The following is a 19,480-nucleotide window of genomic DNA, read 5'->3' as shown; positions in this document are numbered from 1 at the left end:
CCTTACCTGGTGCCTTTCAGATGTGCTAGACTTTACCTCCCACCATTCTTCATGATGGCTGGGACTTAGGGGAGCCTATTGCATCTGGATTTGAGGAAGGCTGGTATAGACTGTATGTATTGAGCTGTTGTCTGATTTGTGATCAGGCAGCTTCTTATGTACTCAGTTGTTAAGTGTTTTCCAAAGCTTTCACGTAGTGGCAATTCGTGTGCCGCAGTAGCTCCTCTGCCACAAGAGGAAAGCAGTTATTAGCAGATAGAGGCAGCAGCCTGTGGCAGCATGTGCTAAAAATGATGAAGTTTGTTGTCAAAGTGCCAGGCCACAAGTCTCCTCATTTATGTATTTATTTATTTTATTTTTTTGCTGCAGAAACCAGGTAATGTACCCATACAGATCACTGAGGTGAGACAAGAAAGGCCGTCTGTTCATCTTGTATCATTCATGTGGAACAATCCTTGTGCAAAGCAAGTGCTTGTGTTTCTGAAGAACAGCACCTGGAAAATGGGAATCTACCAGCCTATCATCTTTGTAACAAACCCCTTTGATTCATTCCTATTTAGTTATTGGCATCACTGAGTCATCTGTGTTTACTTATTGAGAAAAACCAGCAGTACAATGGGAAGGTATTTTCATCCTAACAGCAAACCAGCTCATGAGAGAGAATGGAAAATTATGCCCTGGCCATTGTTGTCTCAACTCTGTGTTTGAAGTTGTAGAATCATACATTTCAAAGGAACCTCAAAAGGTCTTCAAATTCAGGGGTGAGGTGAAACCTTCAGCCCCCATAGGGGAAGAGGTGTTGCATCAAATGTCAAACACACCACGCATTTGTTCATTCACACATCATGGACATATTCTTCTCCTTGTTCATATACACACGTATAGACTCCCCTCATGTCTGTATGAAGGGGTACACCCTCACTGGGCACTGACATCATAACAGCTCTGGTTCTAGTTCTGCTGGGAAGAATGGCTCATGGAAATTATTCTCCTCATATACCTGGTTTTGAGAAGAATCAGTCCTAGCAGAAATGGGGTATGCAGCTAGAGTCATCTCTGTATGACTTGCTTCTTAACAAAACTAGTTGGTTCTAGGCAGGCATGGAAAGTCATTGTGGCAGCGGTAGTGCAGGGGAGATTTGTAGGGGCAAGGCACAGGTAAGCTGTATGTTTCCTACCCTTGATTTAACCCAGCCCAATGCCAGTTCAGGAAGCCCACTATTACAGGTGACCATGTAGCCACTGCATCTGATGTGGAGTCCAATATACCTTATTTTGTGCAGCTGGGATTTCTTGACTCAAAAAGTGGCATGTACCACTACAAATATTATGGCATCCTGGAAATTAAGGTTAACAGTCTAATAAATGTACCGATAACACACCTAAGAGGTCTGCTTTGTTCATGCAAATGTTTTCCCACAGTGATTTGGCTGGAAAATAGTTTAGAAAAGGTATTCTTGGGGATTCTTAATGCCCAGAATCTTCTAGCCAGCTTGATCATGCTGGCTGCAGCATTCTGAACATTGTAGTCCAAAAATGTAAAACCTGTGGGCTCGAAATAGGATACCGAACTGCATGGCTCCTTGGTTTGGACCAGAAAGGCTGTGCTGTTTTGAACTCTTCAGTCTTCTTTGTCTTCTACTTTAACTTATACTTCCACTTGAGCCCTCTAACAATCATAGAATCATAGAATACTAGAGTTGGAAGAGACCACAAGGGCCATCCAGTCCAACCCCCTGCCATGCAGGAAATCACAATCAAAGCATCCCCAACAGATGGCCATCCAGCCTCTGTTTGAAGGCCTCTAAGGAAGGAGACTCCACTACACTTCGAGGGAGTTTGTTCCACTGTCGAACAGCCCTTACTGTCAGGAAGTTCTTCCTAATGTTGAGGTGGAATCTCTTTTCCTGCAGCTTGCATCCATTGCTCTGGGTCCTAGTCTCTGGAGCAGCAGAAAACAAGCTTGCTCCCTCCTCAATATGACATCCCTTCAAATATTTAAACAGGGCTATCATATCAACTCTTAACCTTCTCTTCTCCAGGCAAAACATCCCCAGCTCCCTAAGTCGTTCCTCATAGGGCATGGTTTCCAGACCTTTCACCATTTTAGTCGCTCTCCTTTAGACAAGCTCCAGTTTCTCAATGTCCTTTTTTAATTGTGGTGCCCAGAACTGGACACAGTATTCCAGGTGGGGCCTGACCAAAGCAGAATAGAGTGGCACTATTACTTCCCTGGATCTAGACACTATACTTCTATTGATGCAGCCTAAAATCGCATTGGCCTTGTTATCTGCCACATCACACTGTTGACTCATGTTCAACTTGTGATCTACTTGGACTCCTAGATCCCTTTCACATGTTGTCTCCTTAAGCCAGGTGTCCCCCATCCTATATCTGTGCTTTTCATTTTTCCGCCCTAAGTGCAGTACCTTACATTTCTCCATGTTGAATTTCATTTTGTTAGCTTTGGCCCAGTTTTCTAGTCTGTTCAGGTCATTTTGAATCTTGATCCTGTCCAAGGTAGCACTATGGTAACTTCCCTCATTTTAAAAGGTCATGCAAAGAGCCAGTGATAGAGGAGAGACTGCAAGGCATTTTTCAAGTAAGAGCTGTGTGTCCAGATGAACATTCAGTCTTAACCTTTGGACACATACAATTTAATCAGTGAGCCAAGAACACAGATGCAGAATGGAAGTTTCACTCCCTAAAGGTATCAACTAATGTGTCCAAATGTATTTACATCTCAAGATTTACTTCCTGGTTTTTTTTAATCAGTATCTTCTCCATCTGAATGTGATGACTGTATGTATCAGGGAAGCTTCTACTAGTAAACCATTTGAATGAGAAGATGAGGGCATCAAGTAGTAGTTTCATTAAAAATGCCTTGATGAACTGTGGTTTTGTAAAAAAATATATATGAAGAAGTAGATTGAAGTCTATGAAAGCTCATGCTGCCAACGTGTTTCTTTCAGTTAGTCTCAAAGGTGCTACAAGTTTTCTCTGCATACTGATTCTGCAGACTAACATTGTTATATCTTTGAATTATGTGGCTTAGTGCTAAAGCAAAAGGTTCAATCATCCTCTATTAGGCTGGAAAAAACCCTGCCTGAAATGTTTGCAGCCAATGTAGAACAAATAGTATCTCGCTGGATTGACCAGTGACCTAACTCGATATTAAGTAGCTTCCTATATTCCTATAACCTTTTCTTAGCTATAGTTGTGATACGGCACAAGATATACAATAGTTGTGTTGAGAAACATTGACAAAATGATACTTCCTAGTGCATTCTACAGAAAACATGATGTTCCCTCCTTCCCAAGCAATTGAAAACTGATCCATATCCTTTGAATAAATATATTTCAGAACACAGCTGTTGTTAAGTCACATGAACACAAAGGATATGTTTCCAGCCTTATTGTTAAATGTGAAGTGTTGGGCTACACTGTGGTGGATCTGAGACATTGATGAGTACAACATGGAAGAGTATAGCTCTTTGTGTGGGTATATTTGAGGAAACAGTTTCAAATATGGGTTAGAGAGGTGAGGAAACTAGAAATATTGATTTACTGAAATGTTTTTCATCTTGAAGTCCAGCCATTTTTTCTCATCGAGTTTAGAAAGACCTGGTTTTTAGTTTACTAACCCATGTTTACAATCTGTTTTTGAGGCAGAGGTGAGAACAATTATGTCCAGCTATTTAAACTACATAGGAAGTCTGCTTTATTTCACAGCAGGCAAGTACCAGAGAAGCCTATGCTTGAGACTCAGGCAATCAATAGCTATTGTCACACCATTAAAATATAGCTGCCTGTTAGACGAATTAAGCTTCTAGAATGATCTCATCTATATCTATTTGTTTTTCAAAGTGCTGCAAAACTTAATTATCAAATATAGGACAAGAATCTTTGGAACATGTATGATACCCTTTAAAAACAGAAAGACATTAGTATTTTATTATCAATTTATTTCTCAAGGGTTGTGGGAGGACAGAGCAGAAAGGAAATTACAAAGCCAGCATGTTAATTGTACACAAAATCCCTCATGTAATCAGAAAAGTGTCTTGGTTGACCTTAGTATAAAATCAAGGGTCATCTCTTGACATGGCTGAAAAGTGCTTGCATTGATGATGGGTGTCCACTGGGAGAAGTTGACTGTTGAAATAATGTCATTGAGTATTTGTGACTGCCTTAACAGAGTTGCTAGAAACTGTACTGTTTCTTCTCAGCAAAATAGTATTCAAAGCAAATAAAAAATAAATACATGCATACTGTTTTGGAAGCAGTCAATACTACAACTGGACTATTGCTGGTCCTGTGTGCTCTCTTCCACCCTTGTCCTTAACCTGCCTTCCTGCCTTATACCTTACTCGGTGTGCCGCATATGTGTTTGTTTTCAACACAATTCTGGACTTATGCTATGCAGTATAAAGAAATAAAAAAGGGGAGAACTAGATTGTTCGGGAATAGCAAGGGAAAGCAGGGAGACGAGGAGACAGTGTCAACATGTGACTGCCCAATTTTGGAACTGCTGAAGGAGTAACTTTATCACGCCTGAAGACTAAAGTTATGCCAGTGTGGTTGGGAACTTCTTAATGGGTTTTCCCTGTCAATGGCAAGGTGTGCTTTAAAAAAGCTTCAAGGACAAGGATGAGATGAAGACAGCATCATGTGGCAGATCTTGCCAAAGGAGGTATTTTCCAACTTTTATGTTGCCATGTGTGATAAAGTCCTTAGTGTAACGTATGTGTAGCATCAATCCCACTCCGAAAATTGATCCACACAAGAACCATGTGAGGCTGTTCGGTTCAAAGATAGATCCAAGATCAGTTAGTAAGCTTGATGGCTGAACTGAGAATTTAAACATGCATTTCCCCAGAGTACTTGCGGTGGGGCAACTATATTTCATCAAAGCATCATGCTAGATATGTCAAAATCTGAGTGCTTTTGATTGTTCCGGAGTTTCAAATCAAAATGCCAAACTCTGGGGCAGTTTGTTGTTCTTGTTGTGTGCCTCCAAGTCATTTCTGACATATGGTGACCCTAAGATGAATCTATCCTAGGGTTTTCATGGCAAGTTTCTTCAGAGGGGTTTGCCATTGCCATCATCTGAGGCTGAGAGAGTGTGACTTGCCCAAAGTCACTCAGTGGGATTTTTGATGCTCAAGGGGGAAATTGAAACCTGATCTTGAGAGTCATAGTCCAACAATCAAATGCCATGCTAGAAGAAGAAAAAGTGAGGAGAAACCTCAAAATCAGGTACATGTATTTTTTTATTTTCATTCGAGTGGCAGAAAAAAATTAGAGGATTTCCCCCCTCATTTTATTCCCAAGACATTCCCCCCCCCCCCCCGAAAACTGGAAAAATGGATTAAGGAATATTTTCTTTAAGAATGATGAATAAAATGTTAAAGCCAGGGTGTTCACACACTTCCTACCGCAAAATAAATTCTGAAGAAGATTTTTATATGTGACTATCAAACCATTACATTTGCTGTTCTTCATTCCCTTTTCTGTTTTGTTTTGAATGGGAATGAATGTGCTGCATTTGCCTGACATTGTGAGGAACTGGTGGAGACAAAATAATTTCTCTTCTTTCACTACCATTCATGTTTTGTTTTGTTTTTATTGGTTATTTTTTCCCATGCGCCCCATATTGGCAAACGTATTTCTTATTGTCTGAGTGTTCCTCACAGTTCAGGGCCTTGAAGTGCCATTTGTAATAATAATAACATTTTCTTTTTTAAAAAGTAAGTTCAGTCGGTAATTATATTCTAAATAAACTGTATTTTTAGTATATCAGACATGATAATAACATGCCAGACAAAGTTATACATGATGCAGCAAGGGGATGGGGGGGGGGGGGTTGGGGTTTTTTAAGTAATGTTATGTAAAGCAATATGTGATCAAGCTATTTGTGTGTTCTTCTCATTAACTCAAATGCCTATAAATGGGTAATTTCCTCACTTGTATTTCAACAAATACTACTTGCTTCATCAGTGAGGTGGTACTTTTACTACATCTTTGCTTTATATCTAGTTTGCTTTGTTTACTGTGATTGATTTCTACATCATTCAGCATCTTTGAAGTCTGGAATATTCCATCTATGAGCATTGGATAATTATGGAAAATGCTATTTTCATTACTACAGCTCTTTATCACAGCCTGTACAACTCTTCATCACACTTGCCAATGATACATGCTTTGTGGACTGTATATAGTTGCCCTTTCTGTATGGAAGCATGGAATAGACTGCAATGTGTTTGTGATTCTTTTATTTGTCATGGAATCCCACATTCAGTTTTAAACTATTGCTTACTATTGCTTTACTGTATAAGCTATATTTCATTGCCTATAGACTTTAGTTAGTCTGTGTTTATTGTGTTAAATTGGCTTTATGATATATACATTTGCAATGCTTAGTTACAGTGCTTGTTATTATTCTGCTTTGTATCATTATTAGGTTTATGAGTGATTGTATCATTCTATTATATGGTTGGTGGCCGTCATATTTAATTGTGTTTAAGCTTTGATTATTCTGTGTTCTGCATATTTTTCTCAATATTATTTATTATCATATGTACTTTTTTGTTTGATTGTTTGGACTCTCTTCCTCCCCCCAGCATTTTCACCAGGTATTTATTGGTCTCCCATCCAAATACTAACCAGGGCTGACCCTCCGTAGCTTCAAAGATCAGACAGGACCTGGTGCCTGTATTTATGCTCCGTTCATTCATTCATTGTAATCTGTTATTGGATAATTGTAAATTATTTTTTGTATTTTCACTTTTTCACAATTGTGAATATTCTCTTGAATATTGTATAAAAAGAGGAGAAATAGACTTTAATAAACTCATAAAAAGCCATTTCTCAAAGATGACTGAGCAATCTTCCTTCTTTGAACTGTTGAAGAATACTTTTGGTAACATAGCATGAAATAAAATACTATTTCTCTCTCTCTCTCTCTCTCTCTCTCTCTCTCTCTGTGTGTGTGTGTGTGTGTGTGTATTCACTTTTAGTGTAGCTGTTGGTTAAATTAAAACCAGCAGTTCAATAACAATGCTATGTTTGTTTTTAAATATATAAAGGCCAGCTTTCAAATTGATTTGCATGAGTGTCATTGTTGCTGCAACTGATAATTATTCTATTTCTGGTTCTAAACAGGACTTTAATATGGATGTAGAATTTCAAGACTATAGTAACAGGACAGTTGCTTCAGAGAACATCTCTGCTCCTTCCGTGGGTTCCAATTTTCCTGCCTGGGAAGACTATAAAAACAGTGTGGATGACATACAGTACTTTCTTATAGGTCTGTACACTTTGATCAGTCTTGCTGGTTTTCTGGGAAACCTGCTTATTCTTGTGGCTTTGGGGAAATGCAAGCAAAAAACAATAATAAACTTTCTTATTGGGAACTTAGCCTTTTCAGATACTTTAGTGGTACTCTTCTGCTCTCCCTTCACCTTGACATCTGTTCTACTTGATCATTGGATGTTTGGCACAGTCTTGTGCCATGTGATGCCCTTCCTCCAGTGTGTGTCTGTCCTGGTTTCAACATGGATGTTGATTTCTATTGCGGTGGTCAGGTACTGCTTGATACGCCACCCTCTTTCTAGCAACTTGACACTGAAACATGGTTGCTACCTCATTTTGGTCATCTGGACTCTTGGTTTGGTCTTTTGCTCTCCTCTGCTTGTTTTCCACAAGATTGTTGATTTTCAAGATGCCTTTAATCTAGAAGCACTCAAAAGCAAGCACTTGTGTGTTGAGGCATGGCCATCTGCTTGGTACAGAATTGCTTTCACTATTTCCTTATTACTCATGCAGTACATCTTGCCTTTGGTTTGTTTAACTGTAAGTCATACCAGAGTCTGTAAGTCTGTTAGTTCCAGATTGTCTGGCAAAGAAAACAAGTTGGAAGAGAATGAGATGATAAATTTAACCCTTCATGAGCCCAAACACCATGGACAGCTTTCTAGCTCTGAGAGGTGGAGTTATACTTTTGTCAGGAAGCACCGAAAGAGGTACAGTAAGAAGACTGCTAGCGTGATGCCTGCAATCTTAAGGCACCATCAGGATCTTAATTCTGGAGGTCTCCCTGAAACATTAGGCACTGAAAGAAGTCAGCTCTCTTCATCCGGCCAATTTATACCAGGGATACCTATTTGTTTTGAGGCAAAACCGGAGAATTCAGAAGCACTGGATGGGATTACAATACCCCGACCCACCATTCAGATTAAGAAAAGATCTCGGAAGGTTTTCTGTCGACTGACTGTGCTGATCATAGTTTTTGCTGTAAGCTGGATGCCCCTTCATGTTTTCCATGTTGTAACTGACTTCAATGGCAATCTCATCTCAAACAAGCATTTTAAATTGGTCTACTGCATTTGTCATTTGTTGGGCATGATGTCTTGCTGTATAAATCCAATTTTGTATGGGTTTCTGAACAATGGCATAAAAGCTGATTTGTTGTCCCTTTTATCATGCTTACAAATATCATAATTCCCTACAAATTAAGAGTAAGATGTTCAACACATTTACTATGCCCACAAGCTACCTAAACTGTGGGATATTTAATCTTGTGAAAATGAGTGATGGCAAGTTGTGGCTTAGAATTTATTGTGAGAATGATTAACTCACTGCTTAGTTGATATCTGGATACACTTCTCCACTTATGCAGACATGTCAGATAATCAGGTTTTAAGTAGTCACTCCATGGCCACCTCATTCTTACAACTGGTACCATCTTCAGACTGGAAACTCAGGCCAGTTTTTCAGTTGAGTCTTCTATTTGAGGTTCAAAAGATAGTAGTTGTTCTTGTTCTTTCCCATCAAGATGGCTCTGACTTATAAAAGCCCTTTTTAAGGTTTTCATGGCAAATTTTATTGAAAGGAGATTTACCCTTGCATTCCTCTTAGTCTGAGAGAATGTGACTTGCCCAAGGTCACCCATTGGGTTTCTATGACTTCATCCAACACTCAGACCTCTACACCATACTGTCTCTTTTCACAAGGCATATAAATTTTTGTGTGTTATATACATGGAGAGATACTAAATCATAGCTCAGGTCCACAAATTTCTATCAAACATTGCTTTACCAGTATTAAAAGATATGTAGACTACAAATCTCGCTATGAAACATGCAAAGAGATAATCAGCAGTTGTTATTGTTTTGCTAATCATTTATTGTTAAAATAAACTCATTGATGCTTTAAAAAAGTTTTTAAGCAAATTAAAATAAATGTCTACTTGTATGTATTAATGGAAACAAAACTGGTATTCATTTTATTACATAATGTGAAAGTTTTCTTAAAAAATCTTTTATGGGGACTTAAGGAGTCAAGTTAGCTGAAGGGAACAATATGCAGAAATGACATCTGCTTCTTACAGTGTAGAAATATTACGTTTTAAAAATTGATAGGATTTTGTGTAGTTGTAATAAAAGGTTAAATAAAACTATTACCCAATCCAGCTTTCGGATAATAAAAGAGATTTTAAAAAGAGGGAAAGGAGGAGGAGGAGAGAAAAAGAAGGAATGCACAGAAGAAGCATATTCTTCATGGAACTCTGGATGGAATATGGTCACATACAGGACAAGTACAAAGGAGTGCTTTCCCAGCATAATATATAGGAAGTAGCCCAAAATTTCTAATTGTTCATTTTTCAATTTTCTTACCACCTGATTTGTTGCCATTCTTTCACCAGGCCCACCTAACGTCATGCTTGGAATTTCAATGGGAAGTCATCAGATTCAGTAATATTTGTATAGCAAACATATACATTGAGCAGAGGCTGAATCCCTTTCCTCCTTAGAAATATTAAACTAGCTCAGTTTGGATGTGATTTCTTCTATGCCTAGTGAGCATTTCTTCTGAATACACTGAAGTCATGTGGTTAAGAGCTGGGATTTGCTACATCCTGAAAATGCAATTTATTTATTTATTTATAGTTAGTTTGGTTATATGCCTCCTTTCCCCCCAACATGGCTTCCACTTGCAGTGAAAGTTGTCAGTGCTGTTGTGAAAGAAAGGAAGGAAGGAAGGAAGGTAAAAAAACATTGAGAATATGCTATATGATAATATTACATGGGAAGGTCATAGGGACATAGTATTAGGTAGAGCTTGGGCCACAAGTCCAGAATTACCCAGTCAACATGGCTAGTGGTCACAAATGTTTCCAATGAAATCAACTCCCTCCTCCTTAGTCAATTACCAAGTTGCCATGCTGGTAACTCAGACTTGAGATGATTGTGTGAAGTATTTATTAGTTCGGGATGACAGGAATAGATGTCATATCTCGTTTCCAGAAGCAGGATTAATTAATCTGTTTTTCTGTGTTCACTCCACATTCCTTTCTTCATATGTTTCTGTAAATGGTGTGTGTGCACTTGTGCTATCTATGCAGTTTATTGAATGCACAAAAAACTTGTTACACTTTTGGCGAAATATTTAGCCCGACCATAAATTGTTGTCTTTGTGTTGATAACTGAGGACCAGGTACCAGTCTTCAAGAGGCCAGACTTGGCACGGGGGATCTCAGTTGCAAACCCAACATAAGCTTTCCGGCAAATAAGATTGTTTAAAGGGGGAAAAATGTGCCTTTACTTCCAAGTTTGCAAACCTGATATGAAACATCATATTCTCTTGTATAAAATTGTCTCTCCCCCACCACCTGCAACTTAGTACAAGTATATGTTTTGGAACAAAATTACATTTCCTCATCCTTTCTTTCCATTGTATTTGTTGCCTGGAGAGATTTACCAATAAACGGTTCATGAAATAACAAAACTCTCCTGAAATTTTTACCAACTCTTTCACCTACTGTATTTTCCCCCCATAGCTTTTGTTCCCCCCTCCCAACTACCATTTGCTAAGAAGTCTATGATATCCAAGCAATAAAATTATTCAACTGCCAGTCTCATATTTCTCTTCAATAGTGTCTTGCTGAGTAAATAAATCAAAATGATTCATTTTAAAATCCATCCATTTCAAAGGGAGAACATGCACTTCAATTGCTATTCCTTCACAATTAGTAGAAATTTGAAGTTTTTAAGGCTGGATTATTCCTTATACCTGCAATCTACTCTTGAGAATCAAATACTGTATTTTCTGAATTGCCAACACCCGCAGTGCCATTATTATGAAGGCTGTTCCAACTAAAATTGCACACACAATTCAATAGTCATCCTCATTTTGTTTCTCTCAATGATGCTGATACCATCACAGCCATTCACAACCAGGTGACTCTGAACATTTGGTCAACGGTCCAGTACATGGTTACTAAGGCTTACTCAAACTGAGCCTCTGGACAATTTTAACATTTTCCTTCATCCAAGTCACAACCTCTTTTAAAGAAGCAGTAGCTTGCTATGGTTCTAGATGTTGTTGGGCTGCAGTTCCTATCACCCAGAGTCAGCACAGCTTATAAGGAAGGATGATGGGTAATGCAAGCTAATAAGAATGGATAGGAAATATGTTTCTTCATCCCCCCTTAAAAGTGTGGGATCCCCACCACCTTTCCCTTCTTCTTTTGTGTCGTGTCTTTTTAGATTGTAAGCCTGAGAGCAGGGAACCATCCAATTAAAAAGATTGTATGTACAGCGCTGTGTAAATTTACAGCGCTTTATAAATAAAGGTTAATAATAATAATAATAGATGGACTCAAACTGAGAGGGGTTTGTATGACCTCATACAACATATTGAAAGTGTTGTTTGTCAGAAGAAGAAAAAAACAGTTGTAGGCAGAGGAAACTCGTAAATCATTAGTGGGAAATGTGCTGACTGCCAGATGTTGGACTGCAATTACCATCTTCTATTACCTTTGTCTAGGTTGGCTGGGCTGAAGGGAATTGCAGTATCTCAAAGGTTCACTATCCATGCTTTAAAATGCTGTCCACCACAACAACAACACTATTTTCTAGTCATAAACCTGCCAGGTATATTAAATCAGAGACTTCTGAGGAATTACATTGATGTAAATCAGAGCATTTCAGAATATCCATTTTGTGGATCAAGCTGTTATACTTTAATACCAAAGTTGAGCTCAGTGATAGGATGAATCTTTTTCTAAAAGGATTGAGTTGTATTACTGATTTTTCTTTTAAACTGTTTGTACAACCTGGGCATTCTTCCTCCTGATATCTCCCTTTCAGCCAAAACACATATGTGCACTGCAGTGGCTTCTATAATTTTACCTGGTTAAAGCTGCATGCTGTTGCCCAGTTCTGCCTTCTTGCTTCTATTAAGCCTCTGGTATATGCCAGTATAAGGACGCCTAAAAAGAAAAAAAGGACCCAAGAGCCAGCATGGTGCAGTGATTTGAGCATTGGACTAGGACTTTGGAAACCAACGTTCAAATCCTAGCTTGGCCATATAAACCCAATGGGTGACCTTGGGCAGGACACAATCTCTCAACCTCAGAGCATGACAAGGGCAAACCCCCTCTGAAGAAACTTGCTAAGAAACCCCCATGGTAGTGTTGCCTTAGGGTCGCCATAGGTCGGAATCGATGTGAAAACACACAGGAACAGGACTTGATCCATAGCACTTAGGATGCCGTGCAACTTTTCCACTTGTATGGGTTTTCTGCAAAAAAATGAGTTAAGAGTCATATGAATTTATTTATTTGACTGATACTTATTAAACAAAATGTTGGCATCCCCCATCAGTTCATACATGTTTGAACGGAAGTGTCTGATTGGAAGAAAAAACCCACACTTAATGTGTTTTAAATAGTATATTCAAACAAATTCAAAGCTTTATATTGAAATTATGTTTATTACAGTATTCATCTTTAACTTTTTGTAACATGTACTTCCCTTGCATTCTTTCTTCCAAGGGGGAAAAAAAGCACTTAATTTTTTTGCCGCAATAATTTTAGTGCACACAAGAACTTCATAATCTGCTGTGGGAGTCCATTCAGTTACTTCCTATATAGTTCAATGCTTCCACTAAGATCATTATGGCATTACCTGTTTCAGGTCCCACAAATTACTTATCCTTGTCGCAGAGTACATCTGTTTCACAGCTATGTGAACAACATTTCCTTTGGCTGAAGTATTCTATTTGTGGGGGCCAGAAAACAGAATCTAAATTTGTCAGTTAAGTACAGTGGACCCTTGTAATACACTGGGGATTGGTTCCAAGATCCCCCATGTATAACAAAATCCGTGTATGCTCAAGTCCCATTAAATATAATGACATAGCAAAATGGTGTCCTTTATAAAAAATGGAAAATCAAGGTTTGATAATTAAAATTTATACTTTTTTTTAATATTTTCAAACCGTGGATGATTGAATCCGTGTATAAAAAATCTGTGTATAAGAAGGGCCGACTGTATCCTTGCACAATGATTTTTTTAGCAAAACGTTTTTTTCAAGAAAAAGTAAACTTTGTATGGATAAACTCAGCACTGGAACACTTTCCATTTTCCAGTTTACTCTTCCACTTCAATGCTGGTATCCTGAAAATGTCCCTACTGTTCTTAACCTCAGATAGGTTTATCCATGGTGCATCAGACAACTATTAGTGACTTAGCATGAGACCTGTTCCTTCAATTTCCATGCAGAAATACAGTATCGTCTTTACATTTGTGCCAGAAACAAAGGTCTATACTGTTTGGTCTGTGTATCTCAGAATATTTGGCACTTCAGGCTGGGGTGAAGGTTGGGTTGGATTGCAAAAAAAAGTAGCTTTTTAGAAGTCTGGCTCAAAGTCCCAAGTGACCATTCCTGTCATGCAATGCAGGGGTTTGAAAGAGGCTCCCCATTGCATTTTCTAGATGCAATAACTATCCTATTAAGTGGTAAACATGACATTATCAATATAGCAGCCTGTTCAATGTGTGGTGGAGGCTTCTTTATGCCCACAATCCAATATGAAGTTAATCATGGCAAATAAGAAATGCCAACATTAAAAATGGAAGTTGATCCAAAATCTTACTTAAAAAAATAATATTAATTGACCTTTGAGAGTGAAACAGTCAGACCCAGCATAATGGACAAAGTTATAAATTCATTAAATCTGACATTTTTTGTAAATCCCTAGGCTTAAAAAAATCGATGAAGAGTCCAGCTGAGTTTCCACTCTGTAACGCACTATTTTCTGAATATATCTAGATGAAAATTAAATGCAAGTTCGATGCAGATGTAGAAAACCAAAATAAAGTTGAGGTCTGTGAATCTTTATTTAAACAGCACTGGAATCATTAAATAGCAAATATGGAACTAACCCAGACCTTCCGTATTTGAACCATCCCTCTGAATATGATGTGAGATATGTCAGTGGGCAACTGTGCCTTCCAAAATTAGTTTTACAATGGAGTAAATGAAAAACTGAAGGAAGAACACATTTCATAAATCTCATGGCTATTTTATAACTTTACAGTTACTGTTTCAATATAGTATCGCTATCCCTGCGTATCCACAGAATCTGCACCCATGGATTCCATCATCCATGACTTGAAAATTTGTTGTGTCTTTCAGTAATCTCCGACGTATGGTGATCCTAAGGTGAACCCACCCCTATCTCCACCCCAAGCCCCACCCCAAAAAACAAGTCTTGATTTTGCCATTTTTATAAGGGTTACCATTTTACTATGCCACTTGAGCATACTATGTCACTTGAGACTTGAGCATCCAAGGATTTGGTATACAAGTTGGGGGGGGTGGGGTGGGGTGGGAAAGGTCTTGGAAACAAACCCCAGCAGATACAAAGGTCTTACTGTACTACCAGTACAATGCTTTACAACTCTTCTTGATGGACTACTTAGTAAAGGATGTAGTGATAAACATCCTCTGCTATTTGTTTTGTTATCGGTTAATGAAAATCAATCCCATCCTGCAAGAAGCAGAGTTTAGATCAATACAACACCTTTGCTGTGGTTGTTCCCATGAAGTGTGGAAATGCTCATCCATGAACGTGTGATAAGTTTCTTGGACCTGCTGAAACATGTCAGAAAGGTGACAAGTGAAAGAGCACAGATGGAAAGTCCTACTGCATTTTAGAGTCTATTGAGTAGCAGTCTTAAATTCAAAGAACTAAAAAGCAGTAAGAGAAATCCCGCAGGAGTTTGCTCTCAGCCCTTGCTCAATCCGTCAGACAAGGCAAATGATAAATAAAATATTGTCCTTTTGATTCTCACCTTAGTCGGTTTACCCTATGCAAGCAGTGCGATGATATCCATGCAACAGAATTCAGCATAACAAACATTTTATACTTTATAAAATTTATGGCATTGCCAACATAGCAAGATATGCTTATGATGTAATAAAAATGTATACTCTTCAACAACCTTCTCCATGCTTCTAAATACTAATTCTGTGCTTTAATCAGTCTGCTTTCTCTTCATCCCATCCCAGCAGTAGAATATGACACCAAAATATTGAACAGCAAGATCCTGTCTCTACTAGGATTTTCCCCACTGTGTATAATACTGTTCCATCTCCCTATGGTTTTATCTGAAGCAGGACAGAACTAGATCACTCAGTGGGAATACTATACACAAATTACATAAACAGATACACTCACCATGTGTGCTCAAATGCAGCTGCAAATAGAAACAAGAAATAACAAAAAAGCAATAGTGATGGAATGACTTTAATGGGATTCTAAAGAGACCTGGTTTCCTCTGCCAAAATGTATGCCACTTTCAGCTTTATTTCATCTTTTCTGCCCTAAATGGGTTAATTATACAGGCAATGTTGATGAAACAAATTTGTTGAGATCTGAAATGAAGAAATAATTGCTAGCCCGCTTAATTCAGACAAAATGTACTTTGTAGTAATGACATTAACATGTCATATTTACACATTGTACATAAGTTTTACATCTTCATCTAAATTAGATTGCCTAATTTTATTTTTTTTAAAACTAAACAAATAAATAAAAAGTAGCAAATAAAGAATATTTGGCATCATAAATTAATCATGTAGGTTAGAGAACAACCTTTTTTCCCCCACTACAACATTTTATGTTTTCTTCAGCATAATTGTTATTCAGTTGTTGATGTGTCTACTGGTATTTCCAGGCAAAAGGGAGAGATGGCAAATCTATTCAGACAAAGCCATTTTTCAAAATTCATCCAAAGATCCAGCTAGCTAATGCAGTAAAATATCAAATCAACCGGAGGCAAAGGGATATCACAAATACTATTTACTTTATACTGAGGTTGTTTATTTCACTGAAGATAGCATACAGCCCACAAAATTTAATAAAAACAGCACGAAGCACATAAGCATGCAGTCTTCCTTATCTGTCAAGGAGGGTGGACCATTAGCTTGCTTGTGCTTGAAGTTTCAGATGAGAGTTAGAGATTCAAGAAGCAAACTAGTGGCAGGTACATAGCACATTTGGATAGGATGTCAGGATGTGTATCTATCCTAGGAACAAATAATACACTCAAGCTATGACAGAGCTGAACTCAGTCATGACATGCCATATGGAACAGGGATGCTATATAGTGAACTGGAATAATTAGCTTGGGGGGCAGTGGAGAGTAAGTTGATAATATGAGAAGATGCTCACATAACCTGCCTCCAATTTATCAAAGACCTCATATGTCTAACATCAATTTAAACAGCAGCATCCTGTAGCTGCTGTATTGTAGTATAAGAAAAATAAAAGTTATTGTCAATCAGCATGATTTCTAACCAGCATGGTCTTCTTAACCAGCATGATCTCTAATCTTTCCATGACATCTACCTAGAGTTAGTAAAATGACACTTATTCACAGAATGTAAGCGTTATGTTGTATATAATATATATGTGCTAATTTAGTCAAATAATTGCTAGCATCTTATTAGGGAATTATTTACCATAATGCAATAGAATGTTGCACTGACAGTGGTGGAAAGAGAGGTACTCATACAGTTGAACAACTTATATTTCAAAAGTAATGCAATACTTTTCACAGGCATAGATGTAAATACATCTGTTAATTTCTAGAGCAGCAGATCCCTCCTGTTTGGCTGCAGACAAGTCAGCTTGGCATGAAGTTGCCACCCCTTTGGAACTAGGAAAACCAGCAGATTCCATGGCCTCCTCGAAACATCTCAGCCAAAAGCTGCTGAGATGGGACAATGGCAGCAATACTCCCAGCTTGACTGTCTGGTAGTTAACTGACTTTAGAGTATGAAGCTGCCTGTATCAAACAGCCCCTCCTGGACTCTTCAAGTAGTCTGCTACTTCAGGGGCAGTTAAGGACACTATTCTGTCACCAAGAGTGAGGCAAGATTCAACTGCCTGTCCAGTCAGCATCTGTTTGTCTTTTGCCTCAGGCAAAATGCCGAGGTTCAGAGCCACATTGAGCTCACAATCATCCTGTGGTGTCCATTAGAATGAGAGACAGCAACTTGTTTCAGCTTCATAGCTGAGGCTGAAATTATACTTTGTGGGCAGATGTGCTAATCTAGGAGTCCTAGGTAATATGCATTTTTAAAAAGGTGATGTGACATAATTTTATTGAGACTTGGGCATACTACATTCTAGTTTGTTGGCTGCTGCCTTGAGAAGCAGGTAGGGAAATATAAATGCCACAATGCTCAGTACCATGCTTCTTCTTGCACACACATTACGTGCTCTTGGGGAAATGCGGGGTTAGTCTTGACAGGAGTGAAACTGGGCTTTCCTTTTCCAAACCCAACAGTCTAAGCATTTAGTAAGCCTGGCACTCACTATCCCTTGTTTCAGTAACAGTTTCAAAAGGAAAAAAACAGCCACAATGAAACATATCAAGCAAAACATTCTATAATAAGTACTGGGCATTTTCTACAAAGATGAATATAAATGTATTCAACTGAAGCTAAAGAATGTCATGTCTGGCATCCACAGTTACGGTAATCATGAGTAAATCAAGAGCAATCTCCTTTAGAAGCTGTAAAACCTTATTCATTATCCTCATCTTGCAGATGCCATTTAGAAAAACTACTTTTCAAAAACCTTGACATTGGGTAAGCATTATGTAATGCACCTCATACTTTGCCCTCACACAAATCTGGCTGTTCTTCATTTCGTAGCTAGAGAACATGAAGCATAGTAATCACCTAGTAATCATATGCATTGAGAAGAATTCAAGACTGGAAAAGGCATGATTATGAACCTTTGACTTTTTAAGATTGCCACCCACTAGGGTTACCAGACTAAAAGCTGGAGAACATGTATATGCAGGTATACCTTTAACTGTGTAATCTATGCCTATTCAGAAATGAGTCCTACTGAGATCAACTGGATTTACTCTCAGGAAAGGGGGCACAGAACTGCAGTCTTAAGCTCTATTTTTTTGCAGGAGATAAGGCAGCTGCAACTTGTTCTTGTCTTTCTTGGTCTACCACAGAGCTAGCCCTAGCATTAGGAGGAGCAAGCTGAGTATTTAGGGTGGTTAAAAAAGGGCTGCAAATTGTTAGTCATATATTTCAGTATTATTATAGTTTTACCAAGAGGAATGAAAAGAAATGTTTGGGGAATTTTCTGTTGCAGGTGCCAAAATAACTTGGCCGGCTATGAGGATTATGCACCCTGACTCAGAGGAAAAGAAGATAGAGAAACTAGTGCCTTACTAAATAGCCCACCTTTCTCCTGGCATGTGACCTAAGGTGTATTACATCAGTGTGTGTGTGTGTGTGTGTGTGTGTGAGAGAGAGAAAGAGAGAGAGAGAGAGAAACATGCATTTGATACAATGAATTTAAAAAAAATCAAATAAATATTCAAACACTTCCATTACAACAGTTAAAATACATTAAAATGCAATAAAAATATTTTTTACAAATGCATACTGCTGTCTGAGGGATTCAGGGAGTCATCACCCAAAAACTCTAAATGTTTCCAAACCCTGGTCAACTCAGGATTATCTGCTCTGGCTAGGATACTCCAGGGGGCAGCCTCTTTCTATACTGATTTTACAGACTAAATGGCTTGGAGATACTGTTCTACAGTGGCTCCGTTCATTCCTGGAAGGGCAAACTCAGAAGGTGGTGCTGGGGGACTCTGTTCGACCCCCTGGCCATTGACCTGTGGGGTCCCTCAGGGTTCTGTGTTGTCCCCTATGCTTTTTAACATATACATGAAACCGCTGGGAGAGGTTGTCTGGAGTTTTGGGGTGCAGTGTGTCATCAATATGCAGATGACACTCAACTCTACTACTCCTTCTCACCTCAATCCAAGGAGGCTGCCCTGGTCCTAAACCAGTGCCTGTCTTCAGTAATGGACTGAATGAGGGCAAACAAGTTGAAACTTAATCCAGACAAGACAGAGGTGCTCCTGGTCAGTCAGAAGGCAGATCAGGGAATAGGGATTCAGCCTACGTTAGATGAGGTCACACTCCCCCTGAAGACACAGGTTCGCAGTTTGGGGGTTGTCGCGGCAAAGAGACGCAGAGACAGGAATGGGGGTGCACAAGACTTCTTCCCAGCCATGTCTTGGCTGGGCCTTTTATTGTCATAATGTCTGTCTTACAATCATTTGCTAGGTTATGTGACCAGTATGTG

The 19,480-nt window shown here is 38.7% G+C and overlaps 1 protein-coding gene across 4 annotated transcripts in view; it reads left to right on the top strand.

Moving 5' to 3' along the window:
* LOC149312867 (neuropeptide Y receptor type 5-like) overlaps window positions 1-10,760 on the top strand; it is a 34,042-nt gene extending 23,282 nt beyond the window's left edge. For 2 of the 4 annotated variants that reach the window (XR_016281323.1, XR_016281324.1), the window contains one exon: window positions 370-1,817. Coding sequence is in view for 2 of the 4 variants with exons in the window: in XM_089525576.1 (XP_089381702.1) it covers window positions 7,171-8,499 (1,329 nt within the window). In the remaining 2 variants the exon portion in view is untranslated. Of the gene's footprint in view, window positions 1-369; window positions 1,818-7,161 lie in introns of those variants that run through there. The other 2 variants (XM_089525576.1, XM_089525577.1) reach the window with 1 other exon arrangement.
* The last annotated feature ends 8,720 nt before the right edge of the window (window positions 10,761-19,480 follow it).

Source organism: Sceloporus occidentalis, unplaced genomic scaffold, assembly GCF_023333645.1.
Source record: "Sceloporus occidentalis isolate IW3139 unplaced genomic scaffold, rSceOcc1.0.p SCAF_5, whole genome shotgun sequence".
In the NCBI taxonomy this organism is placed as follows: Eukaryota; Metazoa; Chordata; class Lepidosauria; order Squamata; family Phrynosomatidae; genus Sceloporus; species Sceloporus occidentalis.
This window is presented reverse-complemented; position numbering and strand designations above follow the sequence as displayed.